Source organism: Ceratotherium simum, chromosome 1 (genome assembly GCF_057802395.1).
Source record: "Ceratotherium simum simum isolate JZ-2026a chromosome 1, ASM5780239v1, whole genome shotgun sequence".
NCBI lineage: Eukaryota > Metazoa > Chordata > Mammalia > Perissodactyla > Rhinocerotidae > Ceratotherium > Ceratotherium simum.
In genome coordinates this window covers 36,833,907-36,859,921 of record NC_141900.1, presented here as the reverse complement: position 1 = coordinate 36,859,921, position 26,015 = coordinate 36,833,907, and the positions used below count along the sequence as shown (strand labels likewise).

The 26,015-nt window shown below is 33.5% G+C and overlaps 1 protein-coding gene across 13 annotated transcripts in view; it reads right to left on the bottom strand.

Annotated features, from left to right (window-relative positions):
- Positions 1-26,015, bottom strand: part of AKAP9 (A-kinase anchoring protein 9) — a 152,521-nt gene that overhangs the window by 45,504 nt on the left and 81,002 nt on the right. For 10 of the 13 annotated variants that reach the window (XR_015548901.1, XM_087418649.1, XM_087418686.1 and 7 more), the window contains 5 exons: positions 25,228-25,452; positions 23,953-24,093; positions 23,360-23,463; positions 20,647-20,852; positions 13,854-14,086 (listed from right to left, as the gene is read on the bottom strand). Coding sequence is in view for 12 of the 13 variants with exons in the window: in XM_087418649.1 (XP_087274775.1) it covers positions 13,854-14,086; positions 20,647-20,852; positions 23,360-23,463; positions 23,953-24,093; positions 25,228-25,452 (909 nt within the window). In the remaining variant the exon portion in view is untranslated. Of the gene's footprint in view, positions 1-2,319; positions 2,581-13,853; positions 14,087-20,646; positions 20,853-22,528; positions 22,625-23,359; positions 23,464-23,952; positions 24,094-25,227; positions 25,453-26,015 lie in introns of those variants that run through there. The other 3 variants (XM_087419248.1, XM_087419010.1, XM_087419317.1) reach the window with 3 other exon arrangements.

Below are 26,015 nucleotides of genomic sequence, written 5' to 3'. Positions count from 1 at the left end.
AAAATAAATAAATAAATAAAATCTTAAAATAAATAAATAAATAAATAAAAGCATTAAAAAAAAAAAAAGCAACAATCACATACATTAATAGGCTCACAACAATGTTGTAAGAATTTGCAAATTTATATACAAAGTACTTAGTATGTTAGAAAATTATTATTACCATGTTTTAAGCTTAAAATACTTAAAATACTGTACATTCTCATGTACAGTCAGAATATTTTACTCTTAAAGATGCCTGCTCTTCACATTTGAATGGTATTTACCATAGCAAATAGATTTTAGAGTTACTAAAGTTTTCTATGGTCACTCTAAATCAATTTCCAAAATATCTAGTAAGCAATTATTCTTGTTTTAAATATCATTCACAACTTACTATTTGAAAATAATATGAATACACATTTTAGACTAATATAAAATTAGGCATACATTTTATTTTATTTTTATTTATTTATTTATTTATTTCCCCCCCAAAGCCCCAGTAGATAGTTGTATGCCATAGTTGCACAGCCTTCTACTTGCTGTATGTGGGACGCGGCCTCAGCATGGCCGGAGAAGTGGTGCGTCGGTGCGCGCCAGGGATCCGAACCCGGACCGCCAGCAGCGGAGGGCGCGCACTCAATCGCTAAGCCACAGGGCCGGCCCCTAGGCATACATTTTAAATCATAAAACAGTTCCTAAAATATCTGTGATAATATGTTGTTACCTCAAAAAAGATAAAACTCTCTATATATTTTTACTTTTGACAGGCAAAAAAGAGTATTTTCCTTTAAATGTGGATAACTAACAAATTTTTATTATAAAGAAACATGACTGTAAAATATGAACTAATTCATACACATCTACTCTTCTGAATTTACAGAGCCTGTATTTTAAAAATATGTCAATTGCTTCTACATGTACATATGTAATTTTTTTCTGTACATTATAAAATAGTTGCCTGGTAAATACACGAAATCTCTAAACAAGTTCAAAGCTCTAACTAAAAAGGATATGAGTTTTTTTTTCCTTTTCCACATTTACTGTACAACAAAGCATTCACAACAAAATAAATACTTGCTTTACATAAGAAAATTAAGTAAGTCTTTGCTTCTATATTCTACTTAACAAGATCTAAACCAGTCTTAAAGTGCATTTAAATATTTACCATAAAACCATAAGAAATATCTTCAGTTTTATAAAACTTAACAAAAAAGTTAGAAGAGTCAAATACAATAAATCTAGCAAACAAATTTCATTTATTATAGTAGATGGCACCTACACTTTATTGGAATAAGAGACTCCCTTCAAATGCTCATCTAAATACTTTATATTTAAAAAATTTCTCTCATCCAGTAAAGGTATGATTTATTCCTAATACCCACATAATACCCATATCTAATACCTAATAATATGAAATATATAAAAACTTCATGTTCAATATTTTCAATAATTTAAGAAACTTATCATTAAAGTATGTGTAAAGCAGCAGTAAATATTCTATCACTTTAATATAAAAGTCTCCGGGGAGGTAACTAAACTATTCTGAAAACCATCTGGCTTGTTAAATATTAGCTAGTATATTATAGTTAAAGCCATAAAAGTCATAAAAAATGCTGAATAACTTGTAGTTACACTGAATAACTTGTAGTGAATCATTCACAACATATTTAAGTGTCAAATGGACCTGAAATACTAACTATGCAGTATACTTACCCTTAACAATGTTTATAAAATACATTTCACATAAAAAGCAGCAAAATGTATTCCTCACAGGAGTAGTAAGCATATTAAAAACACTGAAGGTAAGTTCCTTAGGGAGTCAGCAAGAAAATTAAAATTAGAATCCTGGTTTCCTATTTCCTTGTCTAGAACTACAGCCAATATGCCATATGATTGTAAACATTTCCTAATTGGCTCACTGACAATTCATTTAGCTGTTTTAGGTATCACAATGCCTAATCCCTTAAATATAATCATTCCATTTTTCCTCAGGATTGGCATCATAAACATATAAAAGCAAGATTCTTAAGAACAAGCAGGATCTTGTAAAACAGCCTGCCTGGCATGACAGAACTGCAATATTATCTCATTTTGCTTTCTAGAATTAAAAAGATAGCCAAGTTGGGGCTCTTAGACCAAATTTAGTCCTTCAATACATCCAGGCTGAATGAGTAGTAATACAACAAACAACAACAACAAAAGGTTCTATTCCATTTACCCCTAAGAAAGACATTTAAAGTTGATTTCTCGTTATATAGTTTTTTAAACTAAATGTATAAAAAACTAAAAGTATAACCTAAAACTAAAAGTATAAAAAACCAGATTTTTTATACTTACTGAATAAGGAGGGGTAGGCAGTGAAATTTTAGAAAGAAGCTTTAATATGTGCCCATTTCTTTTATGAATAAAATGAAAAATAGAAGTATTAATAATTACTGAGTTATTTTCATCCAAATGTTCACACAGAGGAAAAGGATGTGGTAAAGGCACGCGAGATTCAACCTCATAAATGTCTTCATCTTGTTCTTCCAACCATGAGCCACTGAGTTTGACAGTTGCCAAATAGGTCCCGTAAGAATCCATTCTAGAAGATGCAGCTGCCAATTTTCCTCATTTGCTTTACCAGTTTTCCACTACATTAAAAAGTTCTTTTTAATTTATCAAGATATACCATAGCAGTATGAAATTTTCTTTGCAGCACTATCAAGTAAACACTACAGAATTAATTCATACCACTGAACAACAAAAGAAAAAACCCCACAAATCTAAAAAAGAAGCTACATCTCCATCAGTCTTCATCAAAAAAACAGAACAAAAACAAATAGCCAAAAATACAAGCAAGAAAACATCTTTTAAACTAGAAAAATTAAATACTTGAAGAATGGAAGAATGAAAATATAAATATCTAATTAGCTGAGCAATAAAACTGCTTTCAATACGTATCAAATATGTCTGTGGAAATAAGTAAGCCTTCCAAGCAGAACCTGGCAGGGAAGGTCAAGTTTTAAATCTCCATAGTAGCAGTCTTGAGAAATGTAGTTGCAACATTATTTCCCTCGTTCTTGCTGCTTCCCACAATTGAAAAGTAAAAGCTCCTCTGAACTGAGCTATTCAAATAGCCTCTCATGCTGAGCTAAAAGATTCTAGTCTGTCCCCGGAAGAACAGGTCAGAACAGAGGGTGTGGTTTAATATCTTTACCTATAGGTACACTGACAGGTGGAATGTGAATTAATATGCCCACAGAAAAGCCTGCCCAACAGGATCCAAGTTCCACGTCAGAGCTTTGAAAAGGGTATTTAGACAAGTTTATAATGCTTCTAAGATAAGCCAGTGTTTTTCCACCCCATTATAAAGTTGTTTTAATTTAAAAATGTGAAATCAAGTAGGCTTGAGTCCACATTACCAATTAGTTCTTCAAGTATATCAAATAATCATAATTATTTCTAGAAAACTAAATTAGTACTTCCTTTTGATATCTTCTTAGAAATAATACTTATTCTTTTGAGCAGTCGCTAGAACTAAATACAGATAGTTCAGTTATAACCTATTTCCAGATTGAATTGTTTACAGACTGAATGTTAAGGAAAAATAACCTCTCTTTTTTAAGCAGCATTGTACATAACAGTTGGTAATTATACCACTTAACGTATCCTATGAACTCTGACTAAAATTTAAAAGCTTACATTGCGTACAATAGCCTTCTGGTAGCTCTAGAAACCTGGGCAATAGCGAATAAATCAGCCACTCAGAATTTTAAAAGATGAACAACTTACTTTTTAATATTAAAAGATTCTCAAAAGTGAAAGTTGTTTTAAATAAATGAAAAAGCTTTCATTTTGGCATCTTTTCTCTGTCTAGTAACTAAACATCCTAAACCCACAAAGCCTTTATCTACTATAGAAAAACCCATACTAGAGCAAGCAAAAATCTATCTTTTAGCCACTTCCACTCCCCAAATTGCTTAGAGAAGCCAATACTCAAACCCCGCACGGTAGGCTAATAATTAGGACAAAGAAAATGAGATTTTCTACAGAGGACCCAGAATCTACAGGAAAACGACTTGAGGCAGGGGAGGAGCAGCTGTCTCTTACAATTCTGGACTAGGAAATGACAAAGTTCTATTTATTATGGTTTCTTATGTAAGTCCTCCAGTTAGTCTGTGAAGATGTCTTAACATCGGTACAAGATAGAGGCCTAACTCTATCAATGGTGCAGGTAAATTTAACTTTACTGGGGCTTCAGCAGATACAAAATTATCAATATCCTAGATGCTCAGCTTTATGAACTGAGGGCACCCATGCTTAGCATATCAAATATCTCTCAAAATACTCTCTCCCTGCTCCCTCTGAAAATGTCAGTTTATTTTGATAATCTGGTGTCCAATCTCTCTTATTTGAAGCAAAAACAAAATCCTGTAAGTATTCCTTTATTAATAGAAATCTTTAGGTCAAGGTAAGAACTAACTACAAAGAAAAGAGAGAAAAACCAGGAAGAAAAAATAGACTCAAAAAAGCAGTAGATTAAGATGACTTAGAATGGGGCAAACAGCCCTCGTAACAGCAGTATATTAACAGGTGACATATTATATTAATTCATGTTCAGAAAGGTGACCCCGAATTAAAATAATTCAAATTATATTCCATTTTTTTCCATTTTTAAAAGCATGTAAAACTTGTTTCCATTCATGTAAAGCAAAAATCTCTAAGTAAGGGGATACTTCTCTTATAACCAGGAACATAGGTAAAGGTTAAGAAACTAACTACAAAGAAAAATAGAGTAAAATTAGGCATCAAGGGGAAAGACTCAAAGCAGCAGTAAAGATGATTTAGGATAGGGGCAAACAGCTCTCCTAACAACAATATATTAACTAATGGTATATTATATTACTTGATGTTCAGACAGATTACTCTGGATTAGAATAATTCAAATTATATATATATTTTTAATTTTAGAAAGCACATAAAACTTTTTGCAATCAAAAACAGTTAAAATAAAATGACTTCAATTTTTAGAAAGATACCCTTTTAATTAACCAGACTAACACATTATCTCCAGGTTTCAGATAATCAAGATTTTAACGTATGGTGAAAGCCATTAATTTGTGGTATAGCGTTATGTTTCCCAAACTAAATGGCTTTACTTTAATTGTACAATGTCAAGCTATTTAACCGTTCTTTTGAGAAATATTTCCTTCAAATTATAAAACACTTGTGTTGCTCTCTTTTGGATTTTGTTTACTTATTTCTCTAAGTTATTTAATAGAGGGACTGAATCCTGGATACACATCCTTGACAAGAGTCCTCATCAGTGCTAACAAAAGTACAATGGGGGCAACATCTAATGGCAAAATGCATTTCACCACTTTGACTACAGTTATACTTAAAACATAACAATGACAAAACAAAATCTTAACTTATACTACTCCTTCATGCTCAGGAAAAGTCTCCTTTTTCAAGAAAATACAGAAACATGTAGCTTAGGTTCCATTATTCTAAAAAATGATAATTAATAACTCACGAGAGTTGCTTATAATAAAAACCATTCTGTGGGAGTAAATTCCTTATTCATTAATTTCTCCCAAGGCCTAAATGAATTTATTGGTTAATAATCTCCCATGGCTCTAAATAGTACCTCTGGACTCTGGACTTTAATTGCTGAAAGACTATTCCCATAGAACAGACTAATTTCTATTTCCACCTGATCCAAGAATCAAGAATCTGAAACCACACTCTCAAAGATAACTTTTTGGCAGAACCACAAAGAGACTGCTGAACAAAGATTATGTGACAAGATGACCGTTCTAAGGACTTGAAGGTAGTCTCGAAGCACTTTTCCTCATATTATAATGAAAGCTATCCCAACCAATAGGAAACTGCAATAGGTTGAATATAAGCCTGATTTTATGGTAGCCTATCTGGGAAAAAGAGAAGTAAAATCCATCATAATAAATGTATTATTATATGGATCTGGACACGCCATTAGGCAAATCACTTGTCAAATCAAATACATAAAGTAAAATACCTCAATAATAAATATTATTAAATCAGTCTATAAGGCAGATACCTTGATATTTTAGTATAAGAAAATGCTTAATAGTTCTTTTATTAAAGCAGGATGTACCTGTGGAACCTAAAGCAGCCCAAAACCTTAAAACTAAGTACAAGGCTTAATCATGTATCCTCCACTAAAATTACAGAACACATAAAACCACACCATTAAAAAAGAAAAAAAAAATTTTGAATATTTAACAATATTTCCTTATAGGACCTTTTCAATGAAACTCCTCTTCCACCCCAATCACGAGCCCACAATCACTTGTAATAATTCCTTTCTCCCAAACTGATGCTTGCTGGAAGAGAGAGGGTTGGACGGGGTGGGCAAAACAGATGAGGGGAATAGAGAGGTACAAACTTCCAGATATAAAAAGAAATAAGTCATGGGGATGTAATGTACAGCATGGGAAATACAGACAATAATACTGTATCAACTTTGTATGGCGACAGATGGTAATTAGACTTACTGTGGTGATCATTTCATAATGTATATAAATGTCAAATCACTAAGTTGTATACCTGAATAATATTGTATGTCAATTATACTTCAATTAAAAAAAAGAAATAATAATTCCTCTCTCCAATCTTAGCGGAGGCAAGGTCTCTCTGATCCAAAGACCACAACTTCTACCTGTGTTCTGGATTCCATCCTCATCTACCCCAAAGACCTGGCTCCACAAAGCCCACCCGCTCTGTTCTGCATCTTCAACTTCTCCACTACTACTCAACATTAACTATTCCAACCTTAGAAAAAGGACTCTCCCTTTCTCAAGCTAGTGCTCTCCTCTTTTCTTCACAGCTAGGTGTCATGAAATTGCTATCTCTATTTCTTCAACTCTATTTCTTTAACTCTCCTCTACCAAGGTCACTGATGACACCCATATTGAAATATCCAATGGACACTAAATCCTCAGCATCCATAACCTCTCTATGGTACCTGACACTTTTGGAAAACCACTCCTCATCTGGCTTTTATGACACTCTTCTCTTGATTTTCCTCTTACTCTCATTCTCCATCTCCTTCACAGATTTATCTACCTTTACTCTCTTTTAAATGTCAGCATTCTACCAGCACAAAACATTAGCTCTGTATACTCTCTAAAACCATGGCGTCAAATGTCTTTAAGGGATAACAACCTCCAGTCTAGTTCTCTCTAAACTCTAGACTCTAGTGAATATCTTTACTTGATGCCCCCTCATCTAAAATTGAACTTATTATTGGCTTCTTTTGCATTTCCTATCTCAGTAAATGAAATATATCAATAACTTGGTTGGTCGAGGATTCATGCCTGGTTTCCTCCCCTCTTCCTTATCCCTCACATACAATCAGTCATATCAACTTCTATCAAATTCAACTTCCTAAAAGTTTTAAAATCACTTCCCTCCTGTCTTAACTTGATCTCTATCACTTTCCACTCAGAATGTTCTAAGAGTCTCCTGTCTCTCTGCATTCAGCATCTCTCCTCACCATCTTCCTGCCCATCCACCCATTACACTGCTACCTAAGCAATATCTCTAAAACACAAATTTGATATTATTTTCTCACCAAAAATACTTCAACGACCCAAAGCTGGAAAAAATCTATATGTTCTCTAACAGTAAATGTATAAACAAACTGTGCATCCATACAATGGAAGACTCTTCAGCTGTAAGAAGGAATAAACTATTAATATACATAACAACATAAATTTTATATGCACTTTGGTAAGACAAGGAAGCCAGACTCAAGAATATACAATGTATGATGAGTTCATTTATGACACTGGGCAAAGACAAAACTATAAGGATGAAAAGTAACCAGTGGCTGCCAAGAGCAGGGGGTGAAGGAGGGGCTGACTGAAAAAAAGCAGCACCAGGGAATTTTAGAGTAATGGAACTATTTTGTATCATGCTTGTGGTGGTAGATACATAACTTTATACAGCTGTCACAAAAGAAAGAACCATCCATGCAAAGAGTGAAATTTACCATAACTAAATTTAAAAAAAATTAACCAGAATGTGGGGGAACCCACAAAGGAATAAAAACTGTAAGAAATGATTCTAACTATATTAAAAATGAATAACAAAACCACAGTGAAGGAGTGGGAGAAAAAAGAGTTAACCTAAGATACTTTGACAAACAGCATTTTGACTGCATACTATAAGGCTAAAGACAAAACGTTTACTGTACGTAAATATCGTACTCTAGTTAGTAAATTTGTTTTTCACAAGGGTATAGGTTGCAACTGTGAAATTACTTTTTGGGTATATAAGGCTGAACAAATAAGTAAAAATACTGTAGATAACGAGAGCCTGGTTTCTCACTGTTGGAGAACAAAGTTACAAAGCAAGTAGGGAAGGGTAGAATGAATGCTGTGGTACTGGATAGGAATTGGAGGTATCAGTATGAACTTACGTTTTTTACTATATATAAGAAATAAATACAGATTCACGGGTTAATATATTACATATATTTTCAAATTGTCTGCTGAGAGGACCTAGAAGTCATGACACCCTATAACAATGAGCACATCTAGCACTCAGATCTTGGTTCCTAAATATCATTCTCTGATAAAAGGAATGTGAATTTCTTGGAGAAGTGGTTGATTCTAGGGTTGGGGCAGAGAAAATATGAGACGGGCCTGGAGCCTCTGATAGTGCAAATGCTCAAAAAAGCAAGCACTTAAAAAGGGCACAAGAGCCAACCTGAAAGAGTTCTCAATGCCAAAGCTGGAACAAAACAAATTATTATAGTACTGGATTATAACCCATTGAAAAAAATAAACAGCCATGAGTCCATATAGATCCTGATTAGTTAGATAAATAAATGTGAATGAAGAGACAACTCTTACAGAATAATTCCAATTAATAAATGAAGGAATGAGGAAAATAGAAAATCACCATTAGAACACCACAGTAATAACTGTGCAGGCAAGATCTACCAATGGATCCCAAAATTTGTGGGTGAAAGAATAAGGAGAAATAGGTTATTTGCATAGTCTCACAATATCTCCCCCACGCTATTTATTAATTACAAAGGAAAAAATAGTAATATTACAGTGGAGAAACCCAGCAGATACTACAAGCAATCAAGATTAATTTAACATTACCAGTAATAAGACAGATTGACATCATGTGCCCTCTGATATGACACACTGAGAAGGGCACATCACTTCTCTGGTATTCTTGTCAAAAATGCATAAGCTTCATGTAATCATGAGAAAATATCTGACAAATCCAAATTACGGGACATTCTACAAAATAACTTAAGTCCTTTACAAGTGTCAAGGTCATGAAGGACAAAGAAAGACTCAGGAACTAACTGCCACAGACTGGAGAAGATGAAGAAGACATGACAACTAGATGCAGTGTGGGATCCTGGAACAGATCCTAGAACAGAAAAAGGACATTAGTGGAAAAACTGGTAAAATCCAAGCGGTTTGCAGTTTAGATAATAGAACTGTACCAGTTTTAATTAGTAAGTTTTGCTAATTATAGTATGATTATGCAAGATGTTAACATTAGGGGAAGTTGAGTGAAGGGGCCATGGGAATTCTGTACTATTTTTGCAACTTTTCTATAAGTCTAGAATTATTTCAAAATAAAAAGTTAAAAAATTGTACCCAATGACTCTGCGTCTCATTAAGAATTAAATCCCAAGCTCCGTGTGATCTGGTTCCCAGGTATCTCTGACCTCATCTCCCACTTTCCCCACTCTCCTTGCTCCAGCTGCACTGGGCTCTTTGTCAGCCACAAAAAGAGCAAGCACATGACCACCTCAGGGCCTTTGTACCTGCTATTCCTTTGCTTGAAACATTCTTCCCCTACTTACCTACATGGCTGTCTCCTACACATCCTTAAGGAATATGCTTGAATATCACTTTATCAAAGAGGACCTCCTTAATTTCTTATATAAAATGTTCCCTTTCCCCATCATGCTCTATCTCCCTCTATTTTATTTTTCTTCACAGCAGATATCACCATCTGACATACTATATACTTATTTATTGTTGGGCTCCACCATTAAATTGAAAGCTCTATGAGAGCAGGACTTTGTCCATTTTGTTCTTTGCTGCACCTCCAGTATCTAGAATAGCAATTATTATATCGTAGGTGCTCAATAAATTAGACGAATGAATGACTCATCTCAAACATCAAGTCCTCCAATAAGCTTTACTTGGTCCCACCTTACCAAAACCTGTCAGATGCTGCTCACTTTCCTAGTCTCAAGGCATCCTTGAGCTATTTACTTGAATTTCTCTTTCACTGCAAGCACAAAGATATCATAGCAGTGTCTCTCAGGTCTGTTTTAGATTTTTTCATAACAAGTAAAAAATAAGGCAAAAGGGAAATATACCATTATGAAGCAGAACCAAATAATGACACATTAAAAGGAAAATGGAATACCACATTAAAAGGAAAACAGAATGATACATTCAAAGGAAAATGGAATTACACAAAGATGATAACACATTCTTTTGTATCAATCTAAGTGACTGTTAAAAATATTCATCAGGTGTAAAATAATTTTAGTTATTAATGAGAATATTCTGAAGAAGTCAATGGCTTTAAACAACTATCCACAGAAGAGCAGTAACTGAACTAAATTTAGTTTAAAAGAAAGTTTTTACAAAGCTCCTACTCCTATTGCCTTAAAAATATAATACACCTAAGAAATATTTGATTTTTATACCAAATGTCAACAACTATTTCAACCTTTTATATTCTAAATATTAGTAGAACACTTCAAAATACAGCTATAATAATGTAAACATTATACTACTAATGTCTAGATCAGTGATTCTCAAACTTTAGTGTGTATCAGAATCACCTAAAGGACTTGTTAAAACACAAGTTGCTGGGCTCCGTCATTCAGTAGGTCTGGGGTGGGAACTGAGAATTTACATTAGAAACAAGTCCTTAGTGATGCTGATGTTGCTGGTTTAGAGACTGCACTTTGAGAACTACTTACTAATCTAGGCAAAGTTTTTGTGATCTGTTCAGTGATATTTAAACTAAAGCAGTACAGTAAAAGCTAAATAACATATTGTTGCTTTAGTATTTAACAAATTAGGAGTAATCTGGAAAATGCCATGGTGAGGCTCCTAGTGTACCTCACTATCTGGTCACATAAGGAGATGTGACGAGCTGTGACCTGGCGTGGGAAACTGAGTATTTCAGGTTGATCCCACACACTTGCCTGTTGGCAGTATTAACAGCTTATAATCCGGGGGAGGGTTTTCTTTAGTAGCCTGTAGGAATGAGTCCAACCACTGATCACTTCTGATTTATTTACTGTTTCCCATGGTGCTTGTCAAAAGAGAAATATTATATTGCATTAACTAGACTGTCCATAATTTACAATGGTATCAAGTAGCAGCAACAGTATTAACAGCGCTCAAGATCCAGGTCAAAAATATTTAACAGTGGTCAAGAAAGGAAAAGTATTAACAGTTGTTTTCATGGTATGAAAGAGTACAAATCACAGAAATTAAAATTAAATTCAGTCATTAATATGGGTGAAATAAGCAAACAAAAAAAGAGCAGGATCATGTAGAAATTCGGTATAGGATCATCTATATTATACAACTTAATAAAAGGGATAATTATGATTCATATGCATTCAAGCTTTAAAAGTGCTAAGAAGCAACAGCTGAAAACACCTGAATTGGCTCAGTTGTCAGTAGAGTAGCATATTGTTAGTGGTTTATGAGTAAGCATTCTAAAAGAAAGCCAATCTAGGGCTCACGTTAATTAGAAAAGTAAAGACTTTAAAAAATAGGAAATCTTAGTAGAAAATATGTATTTTCTTATAGTAGCTATGGAGTTTCACATTATGACATAGCATTCATAATTTCAATGTTTGAGCTTAAGTAAAGTCTACTGAACCAGAGGCTAAAGCAAAATACAGTGAACATTAAAATTCTTTGATCCAAGAGTACAATTTAATGTCTTGTTAAATTAATAACACAAATGAAGCAGGTTTTTATTGGTGCCATTTCCTTACTAGCACATAGGATGTTGGCAATGAAAAATAACTCATGGTGGTTTTAGTGAAAGATGAGATTGTTTTTTGTGCAAACAGTCATACTTTCTATTGTGTATTAGCAAATACACAAAGATTTGAGTTTTTAAGACTACTACACTTCTTTTAATTCTTTGGGATGCTCAAGGAAGTTTTTGAGTTACTGAAGCAAAAGCTTTTCAATTGTTTTGTACCTGCTATGAAAGAAAGCTTCAGAAAACCAAGAATTGCTCGAAGATAGCAATTTCTTCCATTATATAACTATATATATCATATTACATCTTCAGAATTTATCTATGGAAACATTTCTGAGACCTACTTAACTCCATATGAATACCTTAGTTTGGTCAGTCAGTCAAGGTGCAAACCAGAAGTTTAACAGTATTCTCATGGCCAATTAGTGAAGTCCCACTGTAATGTGTGGTAATTTCAGGATTCTTTTGCTCTTAAAGATACAGTCCATAGTCTATCACAGAAGAGAACTGAGACTGTCTCCCAACAAAGAATGAACCTGGGCAAAACTCTCGTTAAATGTCACATCTGAAGACTTTTTGGAGGACAAATATTTCACTGAATATATGTTACTTTGATAATGCCTTCTTCGTTGAATGCCAATAGCAAGTTATCAAGAGAAAAAAAAAGAATAATGGATTGATGTAAGTTAACCAAATAGTAGCTTGTTAACAAATTATTTCAAGGGTCATTAACCAAGAAATGACTCAAGAAATGGTCTATAATCACTAACTTAACCTAAAAGTAAATGAATCAGGCATTAAAACACAAAATATGTAACAATATTTGTCAAATTTGCTACATCCAACATTCATTGCTATTGCAGAAATATACTATACAGAATAATTTCTTAGAGAAAAAGAGTGGCACCAATGAAAGCCAGCCATCAGGAATAACAAGAGATCAAAGACACTCTTTCAACTTCTCAACTTCTGTTTGAAATACACACGGATCTAGGACACGCTGAATAAAGACATCAATGAAAATGTTAATAATACTGGCTCTGCAGCTTATGACAACGAAGCACTCATTTGATTAACACGACAGCTATGATTCTACAGTTGTTTTAAGATAAACATTTTTTAAATAAATAAGTGAATTTACTTCATTTTAAAGCAGCAAATAATTTTAAAAATTCTGCATACAGTAACTTAAGAGACAGTAACATACATAGTGCAAAAATTTTATAGACAGAAAACTGCAATTTAAGTTATAAAGACAATGGTTATACCCCTTTAAAATTTGTATAAAAATAGTTCTTTAATATAGAAACTGTCCCTCACTTTAATTTCCTACAAAGAGATAGCAGAGTGAGGTAATCTATTCTATTTGTGAAAAAGATGTAAAAATCACATGAAAGAATTGTAGGTTTGATTTGTTATCATATTGTAGTAGCAGTGTGTTATGACATACTAGAGCATATGGTTTGTTTCAGAGATTCCTTATACTATTCCTTCAAATAAATAATATATATAATAATGGAATATTTCATACAATGGTGAAGTTAAAATCTCTTTTGGGATCAAAAAAAGTTATGTGTAAGAGTCTAGAAAATCTGAAAATTAAAACAACACTGAATTTTAGAACTTGAAGAGTCCATCAGCACATTACATTAACCCTTACCACCTGAAAAAAAGACTATTGATATCAGCACTGGTTATCACAAAGACAACCAATATTTAAAGGGGAGCCTAACTAAATATCTGTGGGACAGTAGAAACAAAACATTTAGTCGTTCCCCAGCTTAAAAGAAAACCTACTTCAAACACAGTACAGTACATTAGCTGCATAAGGAGTTTACCTGACTACTAGTTTCACTTATGGCTTCTAGGAGTTTTTCAACTGCTGCTTGTAGTCGAGAGCTAATATTCAGCATAAGTTCTTCGTTTTCAGGGTCTATTTCAGTTCCAGCGAAACCACTCCTCACAAGCCGTTGTGACAGCTCTGTTCCTTCCTCAGTTACTTTTGACCACATACTACTGTCATTTCTTGGCACATCACTTCCAGAACAAGAAGGTATACATTCATCTGTAACTAGAATAACAGTATTTTAAAGGCATAAATCAATAATAATTAATAATTGTAGTAAAAAAAGGTTATAAAAATTAAAACAAAATTGTTGAAACTACAAGGTCTTTTAATAACAACACTGCAACAAAACAAATAAAATAAGCAAATACAGAATGCAATATTATTTGATAACCAAGTAGATATAAGAATGAGAAGAATAATGCTGTGCTAATAGGGCTTTGCAGAAATTAATATCTGGGTTACTTAGTACTTTTTTCTCTGATAAAAACTTTAAAAACAACTTTCAACAGATACTTACTAAATGCCCACCACGTAGGGTTTACTAAGTGATGGAGACACAGAGGGGACTATCCTCAAGGACTATCCTCAAGAACTTTATATACAGTATAATGAGAAAACACATACATAAACAACCACATGAAAAGAAAAACACTGTGCAATGGGACGTTCCAGGTATATGGAAGAATAGAAGTGCTTGATTTTGTTTGGAGCAGATCCTTTGATTTCTGAGCACTACACTGGGCAGCATTACCTACTCTGGCTAGACAGTAAAAGGGATTAAGATCATTTTGCAGCTTGCTACTTTTGTAAGAGGTATACTGGGAAGGGGTTAGACTGATGAGCAGTTCTAATTTGACTATGGACTTATGTATCCACACTATTCGTATTTCTTATGTAAAGAAAATTGAGTTTACATGGGCATAAGACAAGCTTGGAAGTGTTTTCTCTCAATTGGAATAAGTTTAGGTTATTCATTATACGTTATTCATCACTGCAATAGAATATAGTACTCACCTGTGGCAGCATGCTACAACCCAACAATGAAATTTCCTGAAGAGGTATTACCTATTCTTTTAGTACATGTAGTACATATTTCTTACCAGTAGCTGTACAAAGTTAACAAATTAAAAGCAGAGGAAACTTTAATTTCCAAAGTACTTGCAATAAACATTCAGTTTGATACCCAGGAGAATAAGAGCTATTGATTAAAACGTCTTGCTAAAGTAGCTGGTGCCACATGGAGTTCTCTCAATCTAATGTAGTAATGATATCAGATGCAGTTTCAGATACAAGATCTGAATTTAGCACAATTCAGTATTCACTAAGCACCTCCTCTGTACAAGTCATTGGCTGAAGAACCCAAAATTACATTCTAGGAAATGATTTTAAATGTTTGCCATTACACAGGTTTATCTAATTCTTAGTGTAACAGCTAACAGAATTTTCACTTTGTATTTTTATTCTCAAAATTAAAAAAAGACAACAACTAGACTAGTATTTAATTATATTATTCCATATATTCAAAACTGAATGCTTTGATAATAGGGAGTAATACATTATAAATATTCATGAGTTCAAAATGATCTTGGAATTCATAAATTCAGATATAGTACAACGTATATTACAAAGTTACTAAATAAAATTAATGCAATCTAGAAAATAAATGATTATTTAAAGACACTATGGAAGCAAGATAGTAATAGTTTATAATTGGTGTTCAAAAAAACTAAAAATACCTATGTTACATAGCATCCGTATCTGAGGAATTATGTGCATTCTGGCGACATTTTCTTTATAATGGAGACAGAGAATTTGACAAATCTGAGGGAAGAGAATAGTCTGATATGACAGGAAGTCAAGACTTTATGGAGTGAAAGTATGTGCAGAAGTGAAGAGGAGTTAGGGAGACAGCTGAAAGAAGGTAGCTGGAAAGTAGGCGGGTCCAAGTTGTGAATGGTCCTAAATTTTATAGGAACCTTGGGGTTTTTGCCATAAATAACGGGGAAGTAAATCATTTTTTGAGCAGGAAGATAATATCAAATCTACGAATCAGGAAGCAAATTGTAGCAATGCAGAGAAATGACTGGAGAAGAAGAGACTGGTTAGAAGGCTACTTCAATTGTTCAGTTGAGAAGTCTGGAAGACATGAAATCAGATGGAAGGGGGTTCGACACAGGTTGGAGAAGACAATGTATAAGACAACCTACCAATTGGGAGAAGATATTTGCAAATCACATATCCAACAAGGGGTTAATACCCAAAATATATAAAAAACTCATACATCTCAACAACAAAAAAATGAACTACCTCATCAAAAAATGAGCAGAGGATCTGAATAAACATTTTTCCGAAGAAGATATATAGATGGCCAACAAATGCATGACAAGATGTTCAACATCGCTAGTTATTAGGGAAATGCAAATCAACATCACAATGAGGTATCACCTCACACCAGTCAGAATGGCTGTTATTAAAAAGACAAGAAATAACAAGTGTTGGAGAGGATGCTGAGAAAAGGGGACCCTCGTACACTGCTGATGAGAATGTAAACTGGTGCAGCCACTATGGAAAACAGCGTGGAGATTCCTCAAAAAATTAAAAATAGAACTACTACATGATTCAGCTATTCTACTTCTGGGTATTTATCCAAAGAACAGGAAAACACTAATTCAAAAAGATATATGCACCCCTATGCTCACTGCAGCATTATGTACAATAGGCAAGACTTGGAAACAACCTAAGTGCTCATTGATGGATGAATGGATAAAGATGATGCGGTATATATACACAATGGAATATTACATAGTCATAAAAAAGATGAAATCTTGCCATTTGTGACAACACGGATGAACCCTGAGTGTATTATGCAAAACAAAATAAGTCAGATGTAGAAAGACAAATACCGTATGATTTCACTCATATGTGGAAGATAAAAAAAACAACAAACAAACACATAGACACAGAGAATAGACTGATGGTTACCGGGGTGGGGGTAGGAAGGGCAAAAGAGGAAAAAGGGCACATTTGTATGGTGACAGACGTCAACTAGACTTTGGGTGGTGAACACGATGTAGTCTACCCAGAAGTCAAAATATAATGACGTATATCTGAATTTATATAATGTTATAAACCATCATTACTTCAAAAAAAGCCACTGACTGTTAATTTTTTTAAATGGCTAATAAAAAACACAGACATTAAAGTACCTAGAAAAGAAGAAGATGTCAACTGGCTTAACGTATTTTATTAATAACATTTTAAAGATAGAAACAGACAAACAAAAACAATCTGAATATGTTCCAATGAAGAAACAAAACTTTTTTGTTTATTTCAATGAAATAAAGGAATGAGAAAGACATCAAGCTTACACTGTACTTATAATAACTAGTCTTTGGGTGGGGGCGCAAATCAGAGAAAAATATAAGTTGGCAGGGCAATTTCATAACATGCCAATAGAAATCTCAGAATGGCCAGTTTGGTGAACAGAATCGTGATTTCAGATTGGTGAACTACTCAGATCTGTGTTTTAGCAGATGATGGTTATTCCAAGTGTTTTAGTCATTTACTTTATGGATTATACCCTGTTCATTCCATATAGATAACAATACACTTCTCAGGTTAAAGCAGGGTAGGTGATATAATAGAGCATTCCCCCGCCCCCATGGCCTTCGGCTAGGACTCCAACTAGAAACCACTGACTCTAGTCCCTGACAGATGTGTAGACTGAACTGAAGCTCTGGAAGACTAAGAGATTTGCCCAAGGTCACAGTGAGCTGGGACAAGAATCAAGGGCCTTCTGATTATTAATCCAACATTTTTTCTATGAACATCACAATGTTTGAAAAGGAAGCTGCAGCAAAAGAGATTCAGTCTCTGGCCTCCTAAGGGACGGGTAAGAATTCTACCATGGAACCATCACAGTGCAGGCCTAAAGGAAATTTTCTTTCAACACATCCTGGGGGAACTCATTTTTATGAACTTGTCTAATATTCCCTCAAGTTCAAGTGATTTCACATTGGCTTAAAATTTCCCTTCAATTTCATAAACTAGGTTACTCTTATGAGGAAGCAAACATTAGCAAATCAGTTATTTGTTTCTTTAGAGTTAACAAGTCCATACATGTTTAAAATCTAAACAAGTTAAGGCTTGAAGGCTTTACAAGTGCTACCTGCAACAAAAAGTCATATATAAAAACTGAAAAGCAAAAGTTGCTTCACAATCAGATTAAGACTGAACTTTTTCTATTACAGTAAATAAGAGAGAAGAGAAATATTTCAAAAGTTCATTTTAGTTTTTACAATAATGCTTCCATTCAAAATATGAAGGAAATTCAGAAAAATTCTTAAATGTGAAAGAGTATCAACATTATAAAGTCAGTATTTTCTTCAAAGTTTATGAGAAAATTCAGTTTTAAATTATAAATTCTATTAATTCAATATTTCCTTCAAGATGCAAAATGGATCTGATAAGGGTCCCCAAATGATATTAGCAGTTATCCTAATTTTATTAATAAGACTAGCACATAATTGCCAAAAACAAAACCATAAAGACTGAGTAATTAAATGGAAAAGTGCACATTATAACCAATGATGCTAATACCAGCAAAATTCTTATCTCTGCCATAATATTCTGGACACTGTATTAACTGTGGATTTAATTTTTCTTCTTGTATCTTAATATTATTCTTTCAGAATCAGTTAACAGTTGAGTAAATTTTTAAAAGGCCTAATAGATTCAAATATATATAAAGTGGTTTTAAGTAAAATATTAAGTACTATGACTTTATCTTGCCTTGAATCGGATTCTCAGTGCCTCCTTCACTAGACTGCGAATTGCTATAAAGCAAAGAGCATAGAGAAATTGCTCAATAAATGTTTGTAGAATTGAACTGGTAAAATTGCTTATAATTGAAAAACTACTCATTATTGGATATCTTAAAATAAGACATAGACATATTTAATCTATATTGAGATTAGATATAGAGGTAACCATGCAAGAAAGCAGGCTAGTAGATCAGATGTCCTTTTAGGTCTGCTTTCTCACAGAAAATGAACAGAAATATAATCCTGTGTGCTTGACTTAAATTACCAATTTATTCCTTTTTTTTTTTTTGTGAGGAGATCAGCCCTGTGCTAACATCTGCCAATCCTCCTCTTTTTTTGCTGAGGAAGACTGGCCCTGGGCTAACATCCGTGCCCATCTTCCTCCACTTTATATGAGACGCCGCCACAGCATGGCTTGCCAAGCAGTGCGTCGATGCGAGCCCGGGATCCAAACTGGCGAACCCTGGGCCAGCGCAGCGGAGCGCACGCATCTAACCGCTTGCGCTACCAGACCGGCCCCAATTTATTCCTTTTTATAACTACAGGAACACTGCTCTGGAAGTAAGTTTGCTCTTTTAAGATATGTTGTTTGCTGAACACTTCAGCAAACACCTTGAGAAATGTCTAAGAGAAAAGAGAACTGCTAACAAAAAGAGCACAAAATATTTTTGTAACCTAGAGAACATTCCTCACAGTGTCTTTTGAATACGGTGTACGTCTTACCAGTAGAACAGCAAAATTCCCCCCAGATGATTAAGTGAAACCAATTTCTGAAATAATTGTTTTTTAAAAAGCATAGGATCAATACTTTCATGAGACCAAGAAAATATTACCTAATTCTTTTCTATACATCAAGATTCATATGCAGAAATAAAATAGCCCTTGATTAAGAGCTTAACCAAGAGTGAAGTTAATTTGAAAAATACTTTTACAAAGTTTGAAAAGAATTAATTTGAAAGGAAGTTTAAAAATACAGCACTATTTCAGCTCTTATTTTACTAAAAGCAGTTTTTAAAATTATCTTTGAACTCGACTGAGGAGTTTTTAAATCAATTTTACTTAAAATTCCAAATCAAAGTTTAGAATTGCTTGCTACTGGCCATTCTCCACATGAAAGAAACAGAATGCTCTCAAAAATGGCATAAACAGGCATTTTTTAGAACATCGGCTTCTAAGTGAGGAGAAGTGTTTGGGTGTGGAATGGTAGTGAAGTGTAGGCTTGATCTTCTGATCCAAGAGTCCAGATCCTATCTTTCTCCAACTGACAAAGACTTTCCTCCCCTTCATTTTCTGATTTCCCCTCCAGCAAGGTAGAAGGAATTGAAAAAACAAGAGAGACTGGGAGTCAGCAATGTGAAAGTAAGAAATTCAAAGAGTCCAGCCCACACAGCTGGAAGAAGACAGGGTTAGGAAGATGGCTATACCCTGTCAGGACCTAACCTCTGGATCCATACACATTCTGTCATACTTCAAACCACTTTTCCAAATGGAAGAAAGGACCTAGAAGAGGTCTCAAAGATAAGATTAAACCTTGAGTTTCTTATAGACTTTCTTCTAACCATCTCAACAGGTATGTGAAATTGATATTTGATTCTTAAAAGCTCTTTATTTCTAACCTTGTCTTAATTTATAGGGTAGTTTCAGGATGTTGCCCATACCTCACAGATATTGGTAAGAGTCCTGAGTGGCAATGTGGAATTCTTCTACGGTGGAGAAATTAAACAGCCTCTGGCTTATGGAGCAAAGCAGTAACTCTGAGTATGTATAATGACAACTCTAAGACACCCACTTGCAAATGCTATACAATAACAGTGTTTCGAAAAGAGTGAGTCTTAATGTATTTGTGTTTGGAGGTCTCTTTTTTTGGAAAATACTTTAATATTCTCTCTTCTGTATTCTCAACACACAGCAAAACTTATTGAAGATAATGATAGTTTCAACAGCATATAAAACTAGTACCTCCTGTGTGTTCCTCATGGACACCTGACTTTATAGGTGCCTCTGCTTCTGACCTCCAAATCAAGCTGGCAGATGACTGGCCTTTACTAGATCTATCTAGAATACCAAGGACATGGCGACCAATTGTTTCTTCAACAGCTGCTGTTGTCTTTACAACTTCTAAGAGGATCTTCAGAAGTCTGTTATTAGCTTTCTGGAGTGCATACCTGTATAGATAAAGAAAATATTAATTAAAATTTATAAACACTTTGCTTATGTCCCACAAAAAATGCACTACAAAATATCTGGTTTGAAAAATAAAATATCACATGATCCTCTCTATTCAAATAATATGCAATAGCACCTACGATTAAGTGCTTTTTGTTTTTGATTTATTTTATAATTATAATATAAAATTTGTTTTCTTCTGAAAAATTTTTGTCAGTGAACTAAAATGTGCAGCATTTTATTGACCCGAAAGAAATCAAATCACTAAAGTTTTAAGCTAGCAGAGTTTCCAAATTAGAAGAAAATTTTAAGGAGATGCAAAAGTTAAATTTTAAAGTTAAGTTTAAAATTTAGTGGGTACTATGGTAGTACCCACTATATGCAAGTTATTAACCATTTATGGTTATTCACATATGTTTTACATTTAATATTTTATGTCAAACAATATATTTTAAAATAGAATTTAAAAATTCCACTAGAAAAAAATGTGTTATAGTCTATAACTTAATGGTGATGATCTAGATGATTAAATTACAAAAACAGGCAGACACCTGTTTTTAAAAAGGTCTGCTGTACAATTTCACTAACTGCCAAGACCAGAGGGAATATGATAGACCATTTTTCATTGTATCTGTTTCAGAGACAGAAATATCTCAAGTTATATACATCACATTTCAGTCAGTAGAAGGCACCTATTTTCAACCAAACGGAATTAATGGTGTATCTCTCTTTTTTAAAAGACAAGTCATACATTCTTATTCTTTAAAAATAAGAAAATACTGCTAACCACCTACCAACACTGAACACTGTGATAATCTTTATTTCTGAACACTCAGAGATAATCACTGTTAACATTTTAATGCCTGTCATTCTAGACTTTTTTCCTTATCTCTCTCATAAATATATACACATTTTAGACACAAAAATGTGATTATCCTGGACAAACTTTTGTAAGCTTTCTTTTTTGCTTAACATAAACATCTTTCCATGTCAAGAAATATATTTCCATAAATGGTGATTCAGAAGATTATCTGATCAATCTTCTGAATAACTAAACAACTTTCTTATCCTAACAGCTTAATTTGACAAAAGTACTACAGGGGCAAACTTTATATTTAATACATGCAGACAAAATAAGAGACTTTCATGGTAAAGGTCCTCTGCCTTAAGACATTTTTTTCTCCCAACTTCACACTGTGAGAGATCATCAACGATCCGGTTAGCGGGTATCTGTTTTCACAGGCACATGACATAACTATTTTAAGACAAGGTAATAAATGGAAAAGTTTTCCTTTAGTACTTGCCAAGTGAAAGTTGTACCTAGATCAACTTCTCTGCTTACAAAAGCATGAATATTAAAAATAAAACTGTAAATAATTTAGTTAGTAGAAAGTAAGTCAAGAGTTTTATTTCTTTAACTTTTCTGAGGTTTTGTTCAGTCCCAAACACCCTAGGACTAGGATAATTTGAAAATATTTCTACATAAGAGAAATTACTAAAATTAATATGACGGTAAAAAGAAATAAATATGAATACTCATTTTATCAGCACTCACTACAAAAATTCCTAAAAATTAAACACCGCATAATTTAAAAAATATACCAATTAAAGATAAATAATATAAAATAAACAAAGTGTTTATTTTATATTGCTATGGTAACTCTAATTTTCATACACTGTCTTTCTTGTTTGAGTTCCATACTGACTGTGCTCCATACTGATGATCCAATGGGGAAGCCAAAATCTTAGGGGCCAAATTCCTCCATGCAAGCTGAGGAAGGAGGTTAGGAGGACACAGAGGGTGGACAGTCACAGAAATTGGAAAAGGAGGAAATTAAGTTAGTGGATATTAGTTTTAATTTAAAACTAAAGAAATTATTTTCATTTAAACAAAACATTTTAAAATACTCAGCTTACAGTCCTTAATATTAATGTGGGATAACTATCCTCATTTAATATTTTACATTTTTATGTTAACCTCTACAAAATCAAAGTTAAAGGAAAGTTTTGTTAACAGTGGATCATTAATTTATTCCTCTATAGAACCAGGATATGGATTAAAAGTTCTCATCTGTTAAGCAGTAAAGAAAGAAGCTAAATGCAGACTATCACAAAAGTTTTTTCTCATCATAAACAAACCAGGGCATAACTTATACTGACCGCATGTCCATACAGTGAAAGAAGAAACTCACAAGTACAACTGTGTTTTTTAGGATAAAAAATGGTGTATGAGCAGAAGAAAATTAATCGAGAAAGGTTCAATAACCACGTAATACCTGAACATTTAGTAAGTATATGATCAATATTCAATAAAAATTTTTTTATATACAAAAGATGTAAAAAATTTTGTCTACTTAATGACCAAAAATTGGTAATTCTTTACATACAGAGCACAATGTACAAACAAAATAAATGTGCAAGGTAAAAATAAGGACAGATAAAGTTTATAACATTGAAACAACTATTTCAATTCACTTAGTATTGAAAAAATACACATTCTCTATACCTTTCATTAGACAGAATATCAGGAGGCACATTTTCAGGTTTTCTGTCTAATTCCTTTTCTTTAAAGGTCTGTTCCTCAACTTCCCTTTGGTTTTCATCTCCGTTCTGTTTAAGTTTGTATAAAGGTAGAGAGGACAAGACAGAAAGAAAACCTGTCATCTTGGAAATAGCATGTCATTCTTCTATGTCGTTACGAAGTGAAACAGAAACCTTTGCTAGCAAAACAAACACTGTTTGAAATAACATTTAACTATATTTTATCAAGATATTAGCATTATCAAAAAAAGATAAAACACTCTAGTGCAAAGATGACAAAATTTTTTAATGGGTTGAAGCTAATGCATGCTGTGTACAACAACCAAGTTTGTTAGGTTGCTCGTTGGTGAAACACCAGTTGCTGCTATAGCAATGTCAGATTCAAATTACCTTAAATGGAATGCAAGGCATCTTGACTCCACCTATCTTACATGTAAGCAATCACAAATACATTAAGCTCAATACCTATAAAAAATACATTTCACACCGCCAACAAAGACAAACAGATCCTACTGCATTGTCGATCCACTGCTCCTAGGTGGGCCAAATCCATACTACCTGTGTTTGCGTACTGCTGTTGCGCAGCTCACAACACAGCTTCTCTCTTCCAGCTAGAGACAGCTGCTTTAGTGCTTCCAGCTCCTCTAAAAGCACCCTCTCTCTTTCTGAAACCAGGTTTTCATTATCTATTGAGGATCTCTAAATAAGAAAAAAGGTCATGAGAGAATATTGTTTGCGACAGAAGAAAAAAGCAGAAATATCAAGCAGATTTCTTTTAACCCCCTAGGACCAACAGGCCCTGGTTCTATCTATGGTTCGTATCCCACGATAAGGGGTTAAAAGCATATATAAAGTTCAATGCAAAATAGAAACTTAAAAAAAAAGCTAAGCCTAAATATTCAGGAATTTGTGTAGCTCAATTAATAATATTTTTAGATGCCAATTTTGCATTGAAAATTCAGAAGTTTAAATTCACAAAATGTGATGAAGAAAAGCAAAATTATTTTTTCCAAATGATATGCTTTATTTTCCTATTATTCTACATTTCTATATTTTATATTCCTAATATTTCTATATTTCCTATTACTCTATATTTGAAAGAATATATTTCAAGAGTTCTCTATTTCTTATCTCTACTTTTAGCTTAAGTTTCCAAAATTAAATTGAATAAATTTGTTTTTATAAGAACTTTTACATAAATATTTCTTGCTTTTCTGCAACGATTTTGTGAGTATATTATATACACCAGTTGATAAGAATCCAGCTCCCAAATACCAAGAAGTGTGTAAATTTAGTCAAGAAAGGGATAAGAACGTTATGTAAATTTGCATTTCTCAAATCAAGAAGAGATGTTTCCCTGGAGAAAGTTCCAGAAACATACTACTTCAGATTTCCATTCATGATTAAAAAGATAGATTAAAGATAGATAAAGGTAAATCTTGGAGATGCTAAATGTTAGACTCACAAAACTATAAATGAATATGGGAAAACTGAATATCAGTTGCACCTCAGCACAAAGAATTTCCAAAATTGTCAAAGTGCTTTTGCCATGTATGGTGAATGGAATGATTAAAAAAAAAAAAAAAACAATCTTGTAGCCACTTTTCCAGTGCCTGCAAAGACAGATAAATAAAATTGTAGGGAGACAATCCACTTCAAGGTTGAGTTAGGTGTCCCTAACAAGATCTAAGTTGTTCTTCTGGTGACGTCTGTTCCTGATGTTAAATATTTGTATTTATTCAGATCTTGGCAATAATTTTGACTTTTTAAAAAAGGCTATATAAAGAATACTGCTATTTTAATTAGGGAGAAAAGGGACTCTAAGTCCCATACCTGGGCTAATTGTTTATTCAGTCTCTTAATCTCTTCTTGTAGCTGTTCCTGGTCTTCTCGTTGTCTCTCCATCTGGCGCATGTGTGCCTGCCTTAACAGTTCTGTTGCCTGTTGATGTTCTTCATATTGTCGTACGAGTTCCTGCCTCATATCTTCCAACTGTTCTTCATTTAACATTAGCTGTCTAGAAGCATCCATGCTTGCTACCAAAATCTCATCACGGATCTATAATAGTCAAAAAACAAAAAACAAAACTCAACCATGAAACATTTTGTGGAAATCTGTCAGCATCAATATTTTAAACAAATATGAAAGCAATTATACTACTAACCCCATAAGCATCTGATTTTTAATTCCCATTATTAAACTAAAATATAAGTTTTTTTAAAAGATATGTCTTCATTATCATTTCAAATCAACACAAAGTTAATTATCATTATATGTTATAAAAGCAAAATAGCTATTTATCAGTTAGTTTAGATGTAATCTAATTCTGAGAGAGGAGAATAAAGATACTCAAGATTCCTTCTACTCTTTTTTTTTTTTTTAAATAATTTCATTTATTTATTTATTTTTTCCCCCAAAGCCCCAGTAGATAGTTGTATGTCATAGCTGCACATCCTTCTAGTTGCTGTATGTGGGACGCGGCCTCAGCATGGCCGGAGAAGCGGTGCGTCGGTGTGCGCCCGGGATCCGAACCCGGTCCGCCAGCAGCGGAGCACGTGCACTTAACCACTAAGCCATGGGGCCGGCCCTCCTACTCTTAATGAAGCTCTAACTCCATTATT